At 36.8% G+C, this 21,865-nt stretch overlaps 1 protein-coding gene across 3 annotated transcripts in view; it reads left to right on the forward strand.

Moving 5' to 3' along the window:
• The first annotated feature begins 848 nt into the window (after positions 1 to 848).
• LOC128983652 (metastasis-associated protein MTA3) overlaps positions 849 to 21,865 on the forward strand; it is a 206,468-nt gene continuing 185,451 nt past the window's right edge. For all 3 annotated transcript variants that reach the window (XM_054403025.1, XM_054403026.1, XM_054403027.1), the window contains exons 1-2: positions 849 to 1,001; positions 4,577 to 4,644. In XM_054403025.1, the coding sequence (XP_054259000.1) occupies positions 974 to 1,001; positions 4,577 to 4,644 (96 nt within the window). In that variant the 5' untranslated portion in view covers positions 849 to 973. The remainder of the gene's footprint in view (positions 1,002 to 4,576; positions 4,645 to 21,865) is intronic.

Here is a 21,865-nt window from a genome sequence, read left to right on the forward strand (position 1 = left end):
AAAGACATTTCATTTCATTTCTCGATTGCTGTAACATTAGGCCTACTTTTAAAGAGTTAACTTATTGCAACTTTTGTGATTTTCCACATAAAATATAATTAGGACATAGGCCTATTTAATTTATTCCTACTTATGTAAGTGTTTTTGACAAGCAGTGGTAGAATAAGTATGTGTCATAAATTATTCTGACAATTTTAAATGACTCTTAAGTTAACATTGACGATTGCAATGCTTGTTTTTAATTTTAAAAGCAAATAAAGACATTTCATTTCATTTCTCGATTGCTGTAACATTAGGCCTACTTTTAAAGAGTTAACTTATTGCAACTTTTGTGATTTTCCACATAAAATATAATTAGGACATAGGCCTATTTAATTTATTCCTACTTATGTAAGTGTTTTTGACAAGCAGTGGTAGAATAAGTATGTGTCATAAATTATTCTGGTACCGTTTATGTATTGTTTTATATTGATTAGTTGATAAATTCTTTTTCTTTTTATTAACTTAAGTAGGGTTTTTATGCATTAATATTGTTAAAGATTATATATAATTTAGTGTACAATGAAAAAAGTAATTTAAATGCAGCATTTATTAAATCAATTGCAATTTGATTTATAATTGGTTTTTTGGACCATAAATTAAAAGAGGCTATAGTATAGTTAGTTTGTTTAACTTTGCTATAAAAAATAAAAACCATAAAGTTTGGGAGACTTGCGAGTAACTTGTTTTTTGTTCATTGCAACCAACCTCTTTTCGATGCTCTCTCTCTGTTCATGGAAGACTCCGATAATATGACGTCACAGAATTGAACAGGAAGGGAAGGGAAGGGAGGGAAGACAGGAGAGAAAATGGCGAGTTGTTTCTGTTGTGATGCGCTGTGATCGGGAATAATTTTAGTGTTTATGAACTTCAATGATTTTAAGGTTTAAATGTAGCGATAATTTAGGTGCACTAAGGATCCTTAGTTGGCACCATGACATCTAACATGTATAGAGTTGGAGGTGAGTAAAGTGGTTTTATTTTATTTTTACTAAAAAATGTAGGTAGCATGGCCGGTCGGTTCTAGCCTAAGTCTATCTCGTAAGGAATGCGGAATAATACTCGCTAATAAATTTTAACAACGGACTCTGCCATCAATCAATGCCCTTACAATTATATCATCAACTTTTTTGTGAGAGCGAAAATAACCTTTTTAATTTGGAATGATTCTATGTTAGAGGTAGGCTACCTGCAGTAAGTTGTATAGGCCTATCATTATCATTTTAAAACTGTTGAGAACTACCTATTTTTTGTTTATAGACTATGGACCATTATTTAGACTAGGGTAAAATAACTTGATGGCGAAATTCGAAATTAACATTGGCTTAAAACAATTCATTTTGATGGATTCGTTTAGGTGTTAAGATCAAGAATATTAGGCTAAGTTAAGTTTTATCTTCATTTTATTATGTAGTTCTTAGGCTACTGTACTGTAGCTCTTGTAGTCCGTGTTAGCAATGCAATATTAAATTGAGGTTATGTGAGAATGACTTTGTAAGCCTAGGCCTATCATTACCGGTACTGTAAGATAAACAGTGAGATTTTTTAGACACAAGACTACAAGATTATTGAGGCATAGGCTACATTAATGTAGGCCTATATTAAGTTAAGTATTTTGATCCTAGCCTACTAATGCCTAAATAACTTAGGCCTAAGTTAACCCACTCCGCTTGAGATTAGTTTATAGGCCTACTGAATAAGTTGCGTTTACAATTTTGGGTACACTCCCATATCAGTTGGCACAAACAACCGAATAAAACTATTGATCTATAAGTTATAACTTAGGCTACTAGTGTTAAACCTAATTTTGTTATAGGCCTCAAGCTAGGGAAATTTTTATAGGTACCGGTAGACAACCTTGTCCTAGGCTATGTAGGGACGTAGCAATAACATACCTACCATTAAGATATACGCAGAGGATACACGTCCGGTAACCGGACGTGGATTAGGCATCCAGCAGTTATTGTCATAACCTAACCTAGCCAACCAAACTTGCTGATAATGAAAATACCCCCGCCGCAGCAAACCTGCAGACTAAGCGAATTTCCACTTGTCTATTACATTTAGGCTAAACTAAAATATTTCCATAAATAAGACATAGGCCTAAGTTATTTATTCCCAATTTAAATAACTTAACTTAGCAATTATATTTAACGAGTGCTTAGGTTTGTTGCAACAGGGAGGGTACTAAGTGTTTTTTTACTAGACGTCAATAAGTTAGGTAGTAGGTAGACCTATAGTATGAAATAAATAAATTTGCCAAATTTTATCAACATTATATAAGTTATCCATAAACAAGTACTTAAACTACCTACAACAGTTTACATTTTCTCCATAACAATAACTTAACATGTTAATTTTAAATTTACACTTTTTTGAATTTTCTCTGCAACCATTAAGTAGGCTATAAAACAATGCTTCAATTTACTAAATTATTTCTTTATTTTGAACTCTACAAAATGGTTGGGAAAGATACAGTAGACCCCCTCTTAACCGACCCTAATGGGACCGGACCTAGGTCGGATGATTCAAAAGGTCGGATAAAACGGGCAATCCCTAAAATCATAACATAATAAAGTGCTATTCATTTGGAATTATATAATCATTATTTTGAAGTCATACTTGCATTATTTATAAAATAAACTACTCTTATCTCCTTTTTCATATTGATAGAAATGTCACAAATAAACACAAAACACGGTTAAGTCAAATAGGCCTACTTTCAGTGAATATATTATAATACTAGGCAAGAGTCAATAAAATTCCTATTTTAATAACTTTACTTACTGTAATGTATTAATTAATGCTTTCCAAATACATCGTAATACAGTAAAAGAACCTTTTGTCGTCATTAAAGATACAAGCGACCATTTTGTTACAAGACAGGACGTTTATTTATAGCCTCTCACTGGAGGCTCGAGGCACAAAAACTATCTTGACCTTGGAGTTGTTAACACCCCTTCCCTGCCCTCCCTACAAGTTGCGTTGTTTGTTTACTCCAGCAATAAGATAATCAGTTCTCAAAATCGTAACGCACTTTATGATGTTATAAATTTGCCGCACAGATAACAAATCAGATCAGATGTGCTCGAGCTACGAACGATGATGACAAACTGACAATAGGCTATGCTATATTTTTTGTGATCATCACAAAATGACTTATTGTTAGTCATATCCTGTGGAGATAAGCGTATGGTTCAGTTCTCATCGCCCAGCAGATTCCTAGAAAGCGGCGGTTAAACCGAACTGCTCTCAAAGCAAGGTCGGTTAAAACAAACTGTATTATTTTACGATCAAAGGCGGATAATCCGATTATCGGTTAATGCGAGGTCGGTTAAGAGGGGGTTTACTGTATTCCAAAATTTTATGTTTTTAGGGTAAAAAATGGGAAAAACTCATTTATACCCCATGAAACCCCCCATAAACCCCCATTCCCATGGTCCGATCATGCTGGTTTGCGAACTCGTTTGCGAATAAATGTAGGTTTAGCCTACACGTTCATACCAAATTTCATCAAAATCTGATAATTTTTGTTCGAGTTATTGTGCTAACGGACACAGTAGGCTATATATGAATTTGAAAGGATGGTGTTTTTGGCCTCTTGGGACCTCAAAAGGAAAAAGTAAATCGGTCCCGGGTCCATGTTTTACCACGAGACCTACAGTAATAGCTTATTCCCTATATGGGAAATTTGCTAAAATCGAATGTAGGCTAAATTCTGTTCATAAAATAAAATTATAAATGCCAAAAATTCTAACAAAAGATGTACGGTACAGTTAAACAGATTTGGCTTTCAAAGCAAAATCTTTGATAAAAAGTTAAAGTTACCGATGGGATTCGAACCAGGGACCACTTACATATCAACCGAGCACCCTATCCCCTAGGCCTACACCACGAACACCAATGGCTGCACATCATATCGTTGTGGTAATATCGTTCTGGGCCCCCAGAACCCGGTGGTGTCACTGCCGTTCGCCTAACCGGATCCGTATCCTCTGTGTATTAGGTATTTGATTACCATGTGTAGCTTTGACCATATGTTCTAAGTTAGGACTTCTGGATTGTTTGAATGAGACTTGTTTAAATCACTAGGCCTACTGAGTCTTACCGTAAAACAACTGCTAACTTACATGTAACTTGCTCTTTGTGTTGAGTTTTTTTTTTTTCTAAACAAACCCACTTGCATCAAACTAATAAGCTTCCTAAAGTAACAAGCTTAAGTTAGCGAAATTGAAAGTGTCACAACTTCTCCCACTGTGAATGTTTAAACTATCTAGGTACCCTACATTTTCTGTTTAGGTTAGGCCTAACTCATTGAAACTTATTGTTTCGTTTTAATAGTCGTAAGTTACCGCAACTTATAAGTTGTATCTTTTGGTAGGCCTATTGTAAATAAATAGGCTAACTTAATACCTATATATAGGCCTAATGTGTTCGTTTGAAGAGGGCTGATTTTAATAACCTAACCTTTCCAATTGGGGTAGGCTACATTATTTTAATATTCAAACCTGTCTTATAATCATTTTTCATTTTTCAGATTATGTTTACTTTGAAACATCTTCAACATCTCCGTATCAAATTAGAAGAATAGAAGAGCTTAACAAAGTAAGTAAAATTACTTTTGTATTTTGTGTTAATTTATAGCCTGAGAAGTTGTTAACTAACTTAGTTTTTAACATGTATAGCAGTGACCGACGACCGCTAGGGATAAATAGCTTTAAATTAGCTAGAGGTAGGCTAGCTGAGAGTTTGTAGTGCTCGTCTGGTAATCATGAGGTCGCCGGTTAGATCCTGAGAAAAGTGTGTAGCTTTTTGATGGTTCAAAACTGGACCCGTAGGCTACTGTCCTTGATAATTGGTCTTTTAATAAAATGTATCAAAAGCCCAATTATCAAGGACAGCTGGTCCTGGTTAATGAAACAGCTGGTCAGTAACAAAGCTACATAAGGCATCTTACTTCATTCTACAATATCATCCTTCACTCAGATTTGCATTAACCCTACGTGCGGCGAATCGACAAAATATGTCGATCTCAAATTGAGTTGCTGAAGTGGCAACCGACAAAATTTGTCGATTAATGTACCCTAAAATTTTTTAAAACTCTTATACCAATGGAAAGATGAGATTCTGAACCTTCATTTTATTATAAGAATGAACCTTATAACATAAGTAGCCTATATCAATCTAATCATGAGTTAATTTACCTTTGAATGAAAATAATGCGTGAACTTGCGAACCGTCATGTTTTGTGTTGAAATTGTGTAAGATGAGTAATTTCAAAACAGACATAAATTCATAGCAGACGTAATTTTTGTTTCTAGCAAAGACAAGTGATACCATTGCAATAAGGAGGAAGTATACTTTCATCCATATATAAGAATAAGAATAAGAACTTTATTCAGCCAGATAATATTTCATGCAAATACATTGGCACGTCAATTTTATAAATAAATAATATTCAACAAAAGTCCTTAACAGTCCTGACGTATTACTCTTCTATAGAATAAAAGGATCCTTTACATAGAAAATAATTAAATTTAATTTTAAAATCCTTATCACTAAGCAGTCTTATATCTAATGGTAACTTATTGTACAACTTAATTGCAATCATCATTGGTCTTTTATCTGTCATCTTACTTTTGGCAAATTAATGTTATTACAAAAACGAGTATTATAACAGTGCACATCTTTTCTACAGTTTAATAAATGAATATTAGAGTTAAAAAGTTAGAAAGTTAATAAGTCCCAAAGTACCCATGAACTTTTGAGAAAACTACAATTCATACCCACATAAACCATATACTTAAAATATTCGTCATGACGAGAAACCTTGCACTAAACTATCAATTATTTCATAAATTGCCCTTAAATGTCGTACAGTAGAGTCCCGCAAACTCGTCACTCAATAACCTGGCAGGCAGGATAACTCGGCCATCGTCTGGCTCAGAAAATTAGTGATTTTTTGAGTCCGAGTTAAACATGGACCAAGCCAGCTCAAGTCAAATCATTCGCAACTCATACCAAGGAATTGTTGTACTATATCTGATGACTTAATACTGACTTGTAATATAAATATAAATAAAGAAGGCGGTTAAAAAGCTTAAAATTTGTACGGTTCTTTTTTTTAAACCCTAGTTCCCGATAACTCGGCACCCTTCCAGTGCACATTACGCCGAGTTTGCGGGACTCTACTGTAATTCCTTTCTAAAAGGAACTTTCCATATACCTTATGTAAAAAATGCCCCAGCTGTACTTATTGTTTGTTATTCTTTCAATTTATTAACTTTTTAAAATCAAATATGAATGATTGTATTACTGTATTCTGTTTTGTTTATTTCAGCTTAACTTAACCAATCAATAGTTTATTAATATACTTATAAAGTCAAACGGGGGGAAGCCCGTGGGTAACAGCTAGTTATGTATAAAGTATTTAATGTCATAATACATTCCAACAGCTGATAAAAAGTTTTTGTAAATAACCAATTTTTACGTGAGGCTAGTGTGCAGGGCCTGTTTAAGGGTCTAGTCGCCAGTAGGCTGACGTTTTTTCGCGCCCCCCCACCTCTCTACCACTAGCCCTCTCTGCCACCACTTTCAAAATTTCAAAAATTAAAAATGACCAAAGGCATTATACTGCTATTCATTTGATTTAAAAACAAAAGAAAACTGATCATAAATTAATGCATGGTTTAAATAGGAACTTTTAAAACTGCAAATTTTGACTTTGAGATAATATTTTATATTTAAAAGCTACACAATATATCATAATCATAGGAACTATTAATTCTGGTTGAGTATAGATACAGAAGGTACAGACTTTGTTTAAAATAAGTTCACAGTACGACCTTATAAAGCTTCGTTCGCACTAGGGCGGCACGGCATGGACGGGCGGCCGTCACAGAATTTTTTTAACCTTGAACATGGTGGAAAATGCCGGCCGTCCCAGGGACGCCGGCAACGGACAACCTGCAATTTTTCACCTTATGTTCAATGTTAAACAAATGCCATGACGGCCGCCCGTCCGTGTCGTGATGCACTATTGCAAACGGGGTTTAAAATAGTAACAAATCGGTTGTTCAAGGAATGTAAAACTTTTTGATCTAAAATAATGTATTTATTTTACATTTTAATAAACATATGATTGTATTAAATCACAAGTAGACCTTTAACCTAAAATATCAAAAAACCAAACAATTATATACTGGTACGTACTTTCTAAATTAACTCTGTTAGGCCTAAAACACCTTACCTAGGCCTAAAACAATTTTATTAGGGCCTTTAGATGGGGTCTTTACGCCCCCGGTCCCAACTTTAAGTCTTAGCTGTCTGGCGCCCCCCTAAAACACTTGGCTGACTGGCGCCCTAGGCTCCAGCCTAATTAGCCTAATGGGTAATCAGGCCCTGATAGTGTGGCGAATAGACAAAAATTTTCTATCTTTGAAACGTACATATTATATAATTTGAAAAGTACAAAAACGTTGTGTAGTGTTTTGTGTCGATTTTTCGACTCACAAACACTGTTTACGGCGAAGGCTCTATGACTGACAAAATCGGATTGAACTGGATCGAGTTAGGTATCGTTTTATTTGGCAGATTCTAAGCTTTCTCCCGAGGTCTGTCTCTAAGCGCTTTTTTTTCTCGAGCCGATCATAATTGTAGCAGACAGCTGACGTGCGTATTTGTAAACAGCTTGGTTAACCTCGCACCGATGACTGATGTGTTTTATTACGTTTATCATTGTTTTAGTGTTAAAAATCAAAAGTAGTGATATACGTGGTGCATTATAAGAAGATTTAAGTGATTTTGAAGGGCTGGTTGATGATCCTGAAGAAGTAGGTAGTGATATTGATGTAAATTATCAGCCAGATTCCTAGCTATGTTTAGGCTATGCATTATTAGCTAAACGCTATGTACTGAAACCTGTTTTTTGCCCATAACTTATTTATTTACAAATCTACAGTAGAACTTCAATAATCCGAATCAATAGGGACCAGACCCCATTCGGATAATCAAATATTCGGATAACCGGAGTTTTACCGGAATTCCGGGAATTTTAAAGATAAATCATAATTTTCGGTACTAAGTGAACTTTTAATTAATACTAAGTGAAATCAGAACATTTTTACAGTTTACAATGCTCTTAGTACAAGTGTTCTATACATGTTATTAAGTTAGTTTAACCAGTGTGTAATTTTGGGGTTCCATCAAAGTCCAAAATTATACACTGGCTAAATGTGTTTAATAACAATTCTTTGATATTTTGCAAAACTTATTAGGCCTACTGTAGCTTTACGTTTTTAAAATTGTTGAAGTAAGCGATTCGGATAATCGGAGATTCGGTTAATTGGAGTTTGGATAATTTGAGTTCTACTGTACTTCCTTATATTATTATATATTTGTAATCCTCATAAAATTCAGAACAAAGTGGCTATTTTCAAATATTTATAGGCCTATAATTTATACAATTTCATTGAGTGCAAACTTATTTTTTTTTTAAATTTTCCAAAATATTTTTTTTTACCTAAAAAATTTGTTTGAAACAAATTTTCCTTATGTTTTATGTATAATATTGAAGCCCATGATTTTCCAAACAAAATGGTATATAGAACAGTATAATTAACATTGTTTTTAAGCTTCTCAGATCCGTTTTAATAAAACCTTGCAAATGTGCAAAAAATAGGCAAACATTAAGGCCAAAACTAGGGACACTCGGAGGGATATGCTCTTATAGATGAAGAAAAGTATAATTCAATGTTGTCACACAAATAGAAGCTTTGGCTTTCTCAAAGCTGAAAGAACAGACACTTGTCATCGTCTAACCTAAACTGGCCGTGTCGTCGTGAGTTTTTGTCCGATAACAAGACGAAGAGTGAGTTTTATCAGTGACTAACTGGCCCGACAGACGTCGTCCTGTCCTAATGTGGTTTTATGTCAAATGCTCGTTCATTTTCAAGATGAGCTCGTTCGCATGGCTCAATCACGTCCTGGTTGAAGTTTGTTTGCTACGCTAACTAGCCTTCAGGTTGAAGTTCGTTCGCTACGCTCACTCACCTTTTGGTTGCAAATTTGCTGTTGTCATAAATAAAAAAAAAGTAATAGTGTTGCACCCTGTTGGTAAACCTTAACTTATACATAGACATACTTTATTTGCACAAAACATTCCATACATGTCATAACATTTAGAATAGGTGCACTGTCAAAATTTAATCCATACATAAAATATTTAACATTAAAACTTAACTTAAAATTAAACACTTAAAATGAAAAGAAAAAAAATGTTCTAAATTCTAGTTCTGTAAAAATCTTCAATTAGGCCTAAGTAAAAAGCCTTGTCAATAAGTAAATGATCTATTGTCTCTTTAAATTTGGTTTTGCTTAGTGACTTATAGCATGGCGGAAGCACATTGTACAATCTCAGCCCAGCATACAATGGAGATTTTTCATATAATGCTATTGAACATCACAGAATCAAATTGTTTAGTTGAACCAGCTGTTAAGATTCTTTAATTCTATTTAATTATGAGTACTCATAAGGTTAACATGGGAAATTCCAGAGCCACTGGGGCGGAGCCCTTTTGACGGATCTGCACCAAACTTCACACAAACCATCCTTAAATAGTGCTTAATAATGCCTGAAAGTTTCATTACAATCTGTCGAGCGGTTTCGGAGTCCATAAATGACAAACAAACAAACAAACATCATTACATTAGATTATATATATATATAGATTTTACAGTGTAATGTGCGTTCTAGTTTAGTGTTTTGTATTCTTAGGTGTAATATTTATAAATTATTTCACATAAATATTTACACATGTGAGATCCAAAATAGGATAAAAAGTTAGTGAATTTGTGTGGCCTATAACAGCTGATCAGTTGTTTTGTTTACATTTTTGCTCATGTGAAAACAAACTACGTTATTCTATTTAACTTATCTTATTTAGTTATCTATATAAATAAAAATTAGTGTTTTGTCTGTACATTGTTCAGAATCATATATTTATTTTTTATTTAACGTTTTACTGTATAGGCCTACAGTGTACTCCCTCTTATCCAGACTCCTCAGGACCGAGGCCAGTCCGGATAACGGGTTTTCCGGTTAAACCGATCCCCAAAACTTTGCTAAAACGGATTGTTTGCATACTGTATACAGTATTTGACTTAAATTTACGAGTGCATTGTATTTAGACATGTAATAACTGGTCTCAAATCCTTCCCACGAGAACAGTTGTTTCAGTACCTACCTACAGTGTGTGTGTGTCTATCAAATTGTACTTCAGTTTTGATAACCGGGAAAAGATCCCAAATCTGTGTTTTATACTGCTGGGAAACTTACATTTTTTTAAATCATTGTCTCCAATAGCTTACAAACGAGGTTATCACTTATTGACAGAGCTTCGATGACTGTTTTGTGAAGTAAAAAACACAACAACAGTTTGATCGCAGATGTTGCCGCGATCTCCGGAAGATCGTTACAATTTCGTTGTGATCGTAACAGAGGTTTACGTATGCTGCTAAATAAACTTATCCAATGTGTCACTTTCGGTTTCTACTCACCGCTATTGCACTGCCATCGCTGCACCGTACCACCGCCAATATGTCTATGGCTCATCTCCTATGGGTATGCTGGCCTACCGAATTGTCCGTAACCATATTTTGACGTTGGTTTTTGGTACTGATACTTTTACTTTGAACCGGTGGAGCGAGAACCCTTTTTAGATACCAACACATCACTATTTACAACTTAAGGCCGTGACACACTATCGATCTTTTCCCCGATCAAGACCCCGAACCGAGCAGGGAGAAGGGAGGTAAATATAAGCAAAATTTCAATCCGAACATTTCCCCGAACAAGACAAGACCAGGCAAGTTCTACCAAGCGCGGCAAAAGGGAGTTTAGAGAGAGATGGGGAGCGTGTGTGAGTGAGAGTGCAGAGGCAGTAATAATAAAACAGTAATAAAACATGAAATAAAATGTTACAGAATGATAATTTTAATAATATTTATGTTTATATTAATTTTGAAAGAATTTAAGTATAACATCAATTACTTAATTCAAGTTAAACATTATTGGTATCATTGATTTAACCTTTTCAACTTGTGAAATACATTTTCAACCTTAACCAAACAAACCAAAAGTTTAATTTCCATATTAAATTATAACTATTAACGCTAGCGCAGGTGGTCGCAAAAATATACGGTGACACACTATCGTACATCACTCCGTACATCGGACCGATCTTTTCTTTGATCTTTCGCCAAAAAACCGCCTCCAGAGCGCTCGTCTCCCTGCTCGGGCTGATGTCTGGTTCTCCGTCTGGATCGGTGTACGCACCCCTGACACACTATCGAACATGCTTCCTTCGACCTCCCTTCTCCCTTCTCCCTGCTCGGTTCGGGGTCTTGTTCAGGGAAAAGATCGGTAGTGTGTCACCGTCTTTAGTTATCTTTGTTGTTGTATCTTATTTCTTACAGTCATATTTAATTTAATTTATGTCTTGCCGTACTGTATAAGCTTTGCATTTTCTTCCTAAATTCTGAAATATTAGTACATGCTATAAAAGTTTTAACACATTTAAGAGAAATATTTTTTGAGCAAACCATCATGAATTATGTACGCTCTTAGCCTACTTTGTTTACGTAGCCTATCAATAGTTTGTGGCCTGTTGTAAATTACCAATCTAAATTGTATTTAGTAGCCTACTTCATTTTATACAGGGTGGCTGAAAAGTAACTTGCACCCCCTCTTAACTTTTCAACTATTTGTGATATTTGAAATCGGTTTGCGGCAACCTTCTTAGTTAGGCCTATGAGGGGCTATAATAATGATGGCTAATTTTGAAAATTTTGCCTTTAGGGGTAGCTCAAAATTTTTAAATGGCAAGTATAGTCGAGTTTGTTATCATTTTACAGGTCTTGACAAAACAAAAAAATTGACATAAGGAAAATCGGACCACTAACAACAAAATGGCGCCATAAAACGTTTCGAATCCAAAAAGACACGAGGGTGGCTGAAAATTAACTTGCACACCTTTTAACTATTTAAAATATTTGAGATATTTGAAATCGGTTGGTGGCAACCTGTTTCGATGTGAAAGGTTAACTTGATCTAAGGGGTAGTGGTGGTGGGGGGTAGCTCAAAATTTTAAAATAGGAAGTATGGTAGATTTTGGTATCATTTTACAGGTCTTGACAAAACTAAACAATTAACATAAAGAAAATAGAAATCGGACAACTAATAACAAAATGGCAGCTAAAAATGATTAAGGCCTTTAACAAATAGGCCTTTGTTAACGTTTAGAAATTAATGTAGGCCTTTTTACTCATATTAATTTAAAAACATTTGCTGAATTTTTATATGAATGCTTAGTATTGTGATGTTTTTTCCTAACAATAAAATATATTGTAGGCTACTAGGTAACAACCTACTCAAGTAACAATGAAAGTATGCAAAGGGATTGTGTTTTTTAGGTAAACCGTAGGTCTCATGGGAAGACTTGAGCACGGGACCGATTTACTTTTTCATTTTGACGGCCCTGTCCTACTTTACAGTTGTTTGAGTTTGTGAGTTTTGAGTTTCTAATTAGTTCATTGTTGTACCTATACTCCATTGTTATCTGTTAATACATATTTAAGTATTTTCTGTGAAATAACTTATCCAGGCAGTATTATTCGTGTGTGTATGTTATATTATAATTTTCGAGTTAAGTTCGTGAGTAATGGAAAAATAATGGTTTATGGTCATGTATAGTCATGGAATGTCATGGAAATTAATGACAAATTTTCTATGGACACCCTGATAGGTACTTAATTAACCAATGTTATTTAAATAGATTTAATTTTTTTTCCAAATCAATTCAGGCAAATAGAAATTTACTGTCATATGATGTTTTAAACATGTGTTGTTTGTTATTGTTTTACATGATTTAGAGTTTACAATTAAAAGGTTAGGCCTAAGTCTTGTTTTTTCTATTTACTAACGTTTTTTTTTTTATCATTCTTTTTATAATAGTACATTGTGTCAGGTGCGTAAAATGTCCAAGAGGAGACAAAGGAAAGGTCAGGAGGATCCTAATTTTAGTGTACAGTCACAAACAGTAAGTTCCAATGCAACACTCGTTCATCAGGAGTTTAGGTACCAGGGTCAGACACCGCAACCCTTTTCGGTTGTTGATTCCGAATGGGAAATTTAGTTCCGAACATTTGAGAGGTATAGGTCAGCCTCAAAATTGATTTTAGAGTCTGATGAAACCCAAATCAACACGTTTATTCTTAGAATGAGCCCTAAAGCCGTGACTATTATAGAAAGTTTTAACTTAGGTGGTGAAACTCTTAGTGATTATAACTGATCCACAGAGGTACCTTGAAATGTTCCCTTATCTCACAAAATTCGTTCCGAACGCAGCTCCGATTGGTCAACCTCTTAGAGAGTTACTTAAAAAAGATAATTTCTTGATCAGCATTGTATGTGTTATTAAATTTACGGAAAGTAAATAAAAAAAAACGTCTTTTAACACTTAAAACATATGTTTACACTTATACTGTTAAGGCCCATTCCATATAAATCAACTCATCAAAGTTTCTTAATATACTCTACAAAGATTGAATTAAAAACATATGTTAAAAGAACAAAAACAAATAGTACAAGATTATGATGAAAATAAAGAATTGAAAATGAAGTGAGTGTTTAAGTTGTTCTCAGTTTAATACTTACAAACATTTATATCTAACAAAACTTTATTTAAAATCAAATTATCAAAAACATATACTGTTACTCACAAGACGGTAAATATACAAAAAGATGGTAAGTGGTGATCGATTTCGATTGGACACTCCTTTTTTGTATATTTACCGTCTTGTGAGTAACAGTATAAGCGTAAATATATGTTTTAAGTGTTATAAGACGTTTCTTTTATTTACTTTCGTTAAAAAAGATGTTGACTTCCCATGGTCACCTGCTCAGGAGCAAGCGTTTCAGAAGACTAAACAGGTCATTTCCAGCTCTCCGATTATAAAACCATTCAATGTCAATGCTTCAACTAGAGTTTCTGCTGATACTAGCTCATTTGCCCTAGGTGGTTTGCTTGAGCAGGAACATGATGGAAAGTTCTTTCCTGTAATGTACGTTTCTAGAGCGATGACAGAAACAGAGAAAAGGTATGCTCAAATTGAACGAGAAGCTTTGGCCTGTACCTGGGTGTGTTTTATTTGGTTGGGAAACGCTTTCTTCTTCAGACAGACCACAAACCTTAGACGACACTAAACTGGGGAATAAACCTATTCAAGAGCTTTCCCCTAGACTTTTACGTTTACGTCTTCGGTTGCAGATGTTTGATTACGAGATTACTTACGTACCAGGCAAACTGTTGACTGTGCCAGATACGTTGTCCCGACAGACGAATCTTACTATTGGAGAAATCAACAATTCTTCTTCCAATGAACTAGAAGTTGATGTCAAAGAACAATTGGCAAATCTTCTTGTCAGAGATACATTATATGAACTGATCAAGACTCATTCCACAAAAGATGAATCATTCCAACTGTTAAAGAAATACATACACTCCGGTTGGGACCAGATTGATCAATGATACAGTGCTTATGCGCAATACAAAGATAGCCTGGCTGATCATGAGGGATTGATATTGATGGGGGGCAGGATTGTTATTCCTCACAGCCTGCGAGAATTGGTTTTATATAAACTCCACAATGGCCACCTGGGTATTTCTAAATGCCGTGGCTTAGTAAAGGATATAGTTTGGTGGCCAGGAATCAACAAAGATATCGAGAGGAAGGTAACTGATTGCTTTATTTGCCTGCAGAATAGGAGGATTCCAACAATGCCACTCATCCCTACAGACTTCCCGACGTTACCATAGTCAGTAGTTGGTGCACATTTATGTGTTTATAAAAGACAAAATTATCTGGTGGTCCAAGACTACTTTTCCCGTTATCTAGAAATTATTGGACCTTTAAACTCTATAAATTCAAATGTAATAGTTACTTGTTTGAAAAAAATGTTCTCACGGTCTGGTGTACCTCTGGTGCACGGTCCACGGCTCTGGTGTGGCCTACGTTGTGACAACGGTGGTCAACTTTGTAGCGAGGTAATGAAATTATCACCAGCAGCCCTAAACTGCCTCAGTAAAATGGTCTCGCTGAGTCTGCAGTGAGCACTGCTAAAAAAATCCTGTCAAAATGTAAAGATGTTAAAATTTGTCTACTTTCCTACAGAACAGCTCCTTTGGAAAATGGATATTCCCCAGCGGAATTACTCATGGAAAGAAAGATCAGGAGCACCGTCCCTATCTTGACGGAAAACCTGCGTCCCTCTTTGCCTGACCATGCAAAGATCCAAGCTAAGGAAAATCTCATCAGGGATGGGTTGAAGGCCAGATATGACAAGCGCCACGGGGCAAGGGACCTTCCCGATCTTCATCCCGGCTGTACAGTTTGGGTACCGGATCTGAGGAGAAAATGTGTGGTGAAGGCTAAACTTCAAGAGCCAAGTTCCTACCTAATTGAGCAGGATAATAGATCAACACTGCGACGAAGTAGAGCCCAAATCATCCCAGTAAAATAATCGTCCGAAGGGGAGGATATCATATGATGTTTTAAACTTGTGTTGTTTGTTATTGTTTTAAATATGATTTAGAGTTTAGTTTTAAAAGGTTAAGTCTTGTTCTTTCTTTTAGCGAATTTCCCTTTAGGAAAGTAGCTATTACCATAGGTGGCATGGTAAGACCTAGGCCCAGGACCGGGATTTATACAATATGTGTCCGTGAACACGTTAACTTAAGTAATTTTTGTCCGATTTTGATGAAATTTGGTTTGAAGGTGTAAGGCGGGATAAACTTGAATGAATTCGCTAACCAGCATGATTGGACCATGGGAACGGGGTTTTACAGGGTATTTTATGGGGTAAAAATTTGTTTTTCTTATTTTTGACCCTCTATCACAAAATTTCCCAATTTCTCTCCAGACCCTTTTTAAAGATCTTAAAAAAACAAATAATTTCGTATATCAAAGTGTTTTTGTACAATTATTGGTTATTTAGAAAATTCAAAAAAATTGTTAATTTTAAATTCACATGTTATTCTTATGGAGAATATTGTAAAATGTTGTAGTTTGCTTGTTTATGGATATATTTTGATCAAACTTGGTAAATTTATTTATTTTATACTAAGTTATTAATATTTTACTAAAAAACTCACTTTTTACCCTTTAGTCCGGCACCTATAGGGGGTTGAGTATGCACTGAAAGTGTAATGCATTTTGACTTTTGATTGTTGTAGGGGGCACATTGGAGATGACCAAAAGCGATGTTGCCGCCCTCCCAGCAGGTGCACAACCGGGGGGGAGGGGGGCAAACATGGCGGGGGGCGCTATGCGTTAAAACTCAGATATCTCCGAAATGGTAAAAGATAGAACATCGGTTAAAACGTCATTTTAATCTAAAAAATGTGGTTAACAATAAAGGTCATTAGGGCTGAAGTCGTATCTTGACTAATAAACGAGTTATAAACTAAAACATGGAATAACGAGATATTTGGATAGCTTTTTTAACAAAATAATAATTAATTTGTGAGTGTTTTAAGGAAGAGTAACCAAATATTTTTGCTGATCATTGTACTATGGACTGCTGGGATGACCAAAACCGATGTTGTCGCCCTCTCAGCAAGTGCACAACTTAGGGGGGGAGGGGGGAAAGTACGGGGGGGGGGGGCATGCTCTAAAGAATCGCTCATAACTCGCGAACTAGACTCGATAGAAACATGCTATAAACGGCATTCTATTACAAATATTATCCTCTAAAAAAATGTTATAAGAAAAAAAAACGTTTGGTCGTGGTTGTTCGTGTACATAGAATAAAATTATGACCAAATAAGTAATAGAAAAGTATTTTAATAAGAGTTAAATTGTGTGTACATTCCTGTAGAAAAACAAAGATCAGACTAACTTAATGCGTTGCTATGACAACGTCATCAGCTGACGCTACACCAGCCCCCCACGGAGAAAAGGAATCTATACATCATTTTGAAAAGTAACCCGTGGTCGGATTTGTCTTCCAGAACGAGTTGTATAAGAATTCGTAGATGGAGTTTGACAAGATGGTGGTAGTTTTGAGGATTCCTCTGCTTGTCCAGTCGGCACCAAACGTTTCGTGGGCTCAGGAATAGGACTTTCATCTGCAATAATATAGGCTGGCTTGACCCTGTCCAAAGATACCTTAGTTTCTTGGCCTCTTACAATGATGGTAATTGTCTTTTCGTCACGGCATATGACCTTGTAAGGACCAGAATATGGAGCCTGTAAAGATTTTCTTAAGCTGTCTTGTCGGAGGAATACAAAGTCACAAGTATTGAGGTTCTTGAACACAAACGACCCTGGTTTAATGTGGCGTGATGCGGGTGTAGGTCTTAGTCGATTCATATGCTTACGCAGCCCTGATACCAATTCTTGTGGCTCGTTGCTCTCGTGGGAAGGTATTACGAAAAACTCTCCCGGAAGACGCAGTGGTTCTCCGTACACCAGTTCAGCTGATGAAGCAGTGATGTCATCCTTGAAGGCAGATCTTATTCCGAGAAGGACAAACGGCAGTACTTCGGTCCAGTCTGATTTGCTGTGAGCCATTATAGCAGCTTTCAACTGGCGGTGGAGTCTTTCAATCATACCGTTGGCTTGTGGATGCCAGCTGGTAGTGAACTGGAGCTTTATGCCCAACTGTCGTGCTAGGTCTTTAAACAAAGTCGATGTGAACTGGGATCCGCGATCACATGTCAACTTTTGTGGGCATCCAAATCGAGCTATCCAAGTAGAGACAAACGCTCCAGTAACAGATTCGGCAGTTATTTGATCAATAGGACAAATTTCAGGCCAACGAGTAAATCTATCTATGATAGTTAGACAGTACCTAGAAGATTTTGATAAGGGAAGTGGGCCAATTAGGTCAATGTGGACATGAGAAAAACGTTCTGTAGGTGTATGAAAATCACCAAGGGGAGTAGAAACATGTCTAGTTATCTTAGATCTTTGGCATGAGAGGCAAGATTGAGTCCATTTGTGGCAATCCTTACGAATGGAAGGCCAGACAAAACGATCGCAGATAAGTTTTGTTGTGGCACGTATTCCAGGATGACTCAGCTTGTGGAACTGGTCGAAAACTCTACGTCGCAGTTCTGATGGCACAAAGGGTCTAGGAGTTCCTGTTGAGGTGTCACAGATAAGGCTCAAATGGGTTCCAGGAATCGGAACTTTCTCCAATCTAAGAGATGTAGTACTTTCTGAAATGAGATTTTGAAGTTCTTCGTCTGACTCTTGTGACTTGGCTAAGGATTCATGATCTAAAACAGTTGAAATGGCTTCAACACGTGACAAAGCATCAGCAACTATATTTTGTGAACCACTGATGTGCTTTATGTCAGTCGAAAACTCAGAGATAAATGAAAGTTGGCGTAACTGAGCTGGAGGCAACTTGTCACGGCGCTGTTGAAAGGCATAAATAAGTGGTTTATGATCTGTGATTATAGTGAAAGAAGTTGTTTCCAAGAGATGACGGAAATGCTGCACAGCTTCATAAATAGCGAGGAGTTCTCTGTAGTATGCAGGCCAGATGCACTGTTTGGATGATAGTTTCTTGGAGAAAAAACCTAGTGGTTGCCAAGAGTCATCGACAAACTGTTGGAGGCAAGCACCTACACTTACTCCAGAGGCGTCTGTAAAGAGACCAAGAGGAGCATCAGGTTTAGGATGAAACAATAGTGTTGCTGATGATAAGCTAGCCTTGCATGCTTGGAAAGCTTCTTCTGTCTCTGGAGTCCAGGGCACAGGGAGGGAACCTTTTGAATCAGCGTCACTAAGTAGGGAGTGCAGAGGTGCTTGAAATTCAGCGGCCTTTGGCAGAAACCTACGATAAAAGTTCATAATTCCCAAGAATCTGCGAAGACCACGCATTGTCTGAGGTAACTGGTAGTCTTGTAGAGCAGTGACTCTCTCCTGAGGTGGACGTGTCCCAGCAGATGAGACTAAGTAACCTAAAAATTTAACTTCTGGTACACCAATTACACATTTAGATGGATTTACAACTACTCCATAGTCAGAAAGTCGTTCAAACAACATTCTTAGGTGTTCTTTATGTATTTCTTCAGACTGGGAAAATACTAAAATGTCGTCAATATATGCATAACAAAAATCAAGGCCGTGAATAACTTCATCTATGAATCTTTGAAATGTTTGACCCGCGTTGCGTAAGCCAAAAGTCATGAATGGAAATTCAAACAAACCAAATGGAGTGGTGATTGCTGTTTTTTGGATGTCATCTTCGTGGACGGGAATTTGGTGGTAAGCCTTGGTCAAATCAATGGCAGAGAAATGCGTACAGCCTGCTAAATTGAACGAGAAATCCTGAATATGTGGTACAGGGTATCTGTCAGGAACAGTACGAGCATTTAAAGCGCGGTAATCACCGCAAGGACGCCATCCATTTTCACCTTTAGGCACCATGTGCAAAGGTGAGGACCAGGGGCTTTCAGAGGGTCGAGCAATACCAAGCTTAACCATCTCCTCAAATTCTTTCCGGGCAGCTTTCAATTTTTGAGGATGTAAGCGACGTGGTCGACAGTGAACAGGAGGACCAGGTGTAACATTTATATGATGAACTGTGTTATGTTTCACAGCACGAGGTAAGCCTGGAGGACGAATAATATCAGGGAATTCAGAAAAAACTTCTGCCAATGGCGAAGAGAAAGATATAACTTTAATACTAGTTTGATTGTTGTTAGAAACTATTCCCTCGGCATTCAATCCCGTTTTCTTGTCAACCAAACATTTCATTTTGCAATCGGGTAATAAGTGATAGTGTGAAAGGAAGTCTGAACCTAATATAGGTATTGAAACATCCGCTACCACTAGACTCCAAGGGAAATTACGTCTAAGGCCTAAATTAAGGGTGAGAGGCATGGTACCATAAGTCTTTATTTCACTGTTATTGGCAGCACTTAGTGAATAGCTAGTAGGAAAACGTTTATATTTGATAAGGCGTTTAGGAAAACACGACACATCAGACCCGGTGTCGATAAGGAACCTAGTTCGTGAATTTCTGTCCATCACAAAGAGACGGCCGCCAGCATTTGAACAATCCGTTGCGGCCTCTACGGATTGTTGCTGAGGTTTCCCTGAAAAGAGCACGGAGAAAGACATTTGGTAGCATTGTTTTTGAATTTTCTATGGTACCAGCACCAGTTCTTAGAGGGATTAGGTTCGTTTCCTGATCCACCACGAGACTGGGAACGACCCCTAGGTCTCACCTGTGTATCTCGTACTCTGGTTTCTGATAATGCTTGAACTTGTTTAGAGAGGGATTCTATTGCATTTAATAAAGAAGTGTTACCTGAAGAGACTTCACAAATACCAGGTGTTGAAGGAATGTCAGCTACCTCCATGATCTTGTCAGCCAGTTCTGCCAGTTTGTCCAAGGAGAGCTCAAGTTGCGTAGTCAATATGGCTTGTGAATGAGGAGGGAGTCGTCTGAGCCACAGTTGACGAAGCATGTTGTCTTGAAGGGGAGTCGAGCCCGCAAGAGACCTAAGATGCCTCAAAAACTGAGAAGGCTTGCGGTCTCCAAGGTCCTCTTCACTCAGCAGCCGCCGCACACGTTGCTCTTCGGATGCAGAGAGGCGTTCAATCAGTTTCTTTTTTAGATGTCCGTATTTGTCGCCTTGAGGAGGGTTTGTTATGATGTCTTCGACTTCAGCAGCAATTCCTGTGTCCAATTGCGAGACCACGTAGTGAAACTTGGTGTCGTCGTTGGTAATTCCAGATATAAGAAATTGCGAGTCAACTTGACAGAACCACAGACTTGGTCTTTCAGGCCAAAAGGGCGGAAGTTTGACGGCTACTCTGTTCACCGACATGTTTTGAGAAGTGCTGGGTTGTCCAATCCGTTGACGCAGTTCTTCATTCGCAGTTCTAAGTTCGGCGAGTTGAGTCTGCAGGTCTTCTAATGACATCGTTCGAAGGAGGAAACACAAAAGATTTAAACTCTTCAAAGAAAATAAGTCTTTAGATAACGGTTGTAGTCGGGGTCACCATTTTGGTCGTGGTTGTTCGTGTACATAGAATAAAATTATGACCAAATAAGTAATAGAAAAGTATTTTAATAAGAGTTAAATTGTGTGTACATTCCTGTAGAAAAACAAAGATCAGACTAACTTAATGCGTTGCTATGACAACGTCATCAGCTGACGCTACAAACGTATCTGCTATTTAAATTGAATATTAAAACATTTTTTTTTAATTTATTGCATTTAATCTCAAAATAACGTTTAATTATTATCAAACATTGTGCCTAATTCAGGTTTATTTATTCACGGGGCTATTGATAATGATGACTTCAATGAGGAAACGTATGACGGGAAAGAGACAACGCACGTAACGGCGATGGTACTGTATCAACCTGCAGGTGAACATGATGAACTACTAAGTGTTAACAGAAAAATTCTAATTCCTGCGAGCATTACTAAAGTTACTGAGGTATTGGAGTGCCAAACGATAAAAAGCTGCCCCCCTATTAACAGAAAACCGGAATACTACCCACAGCAGATTGAAGTAAATTATAGCACCACCAGTAATATGGACAACCTAATCTGGGTTTCATCCCGACTCAATACAGACTGTAAAGGCGAAGATTTAATTCTCCCAAAACGTGCTTTTTCACCAGGATGGACTCCATTCAACCAGAGTATATCAACAAGTGACATACCAATTACAAATATTGGATTTTGCACTCTCTTTCCTGCATCCCCAACTACCCCTGATACTGTAATGCGCA

Source organism: Macrosteles quadrilineatus, unplaced genomic scaffold (genome assembly GCF_028750875.1).
Source record: "Macrosteles quadrilineatus isolate MER2022 unplaced genomic scaffold, UCM_ALF_1.0 Scaffold_1__1_contigs__length_201487025, whole genome shotgun sequence".
NCBI classification, from domain to species: domain Eukaryota; kingdom Metazoa; phylum Arthropoda; class Insecta; order Hemiptera; family Cicadellidae; genus Macrosteles; species Macrosteles quadrilineatus.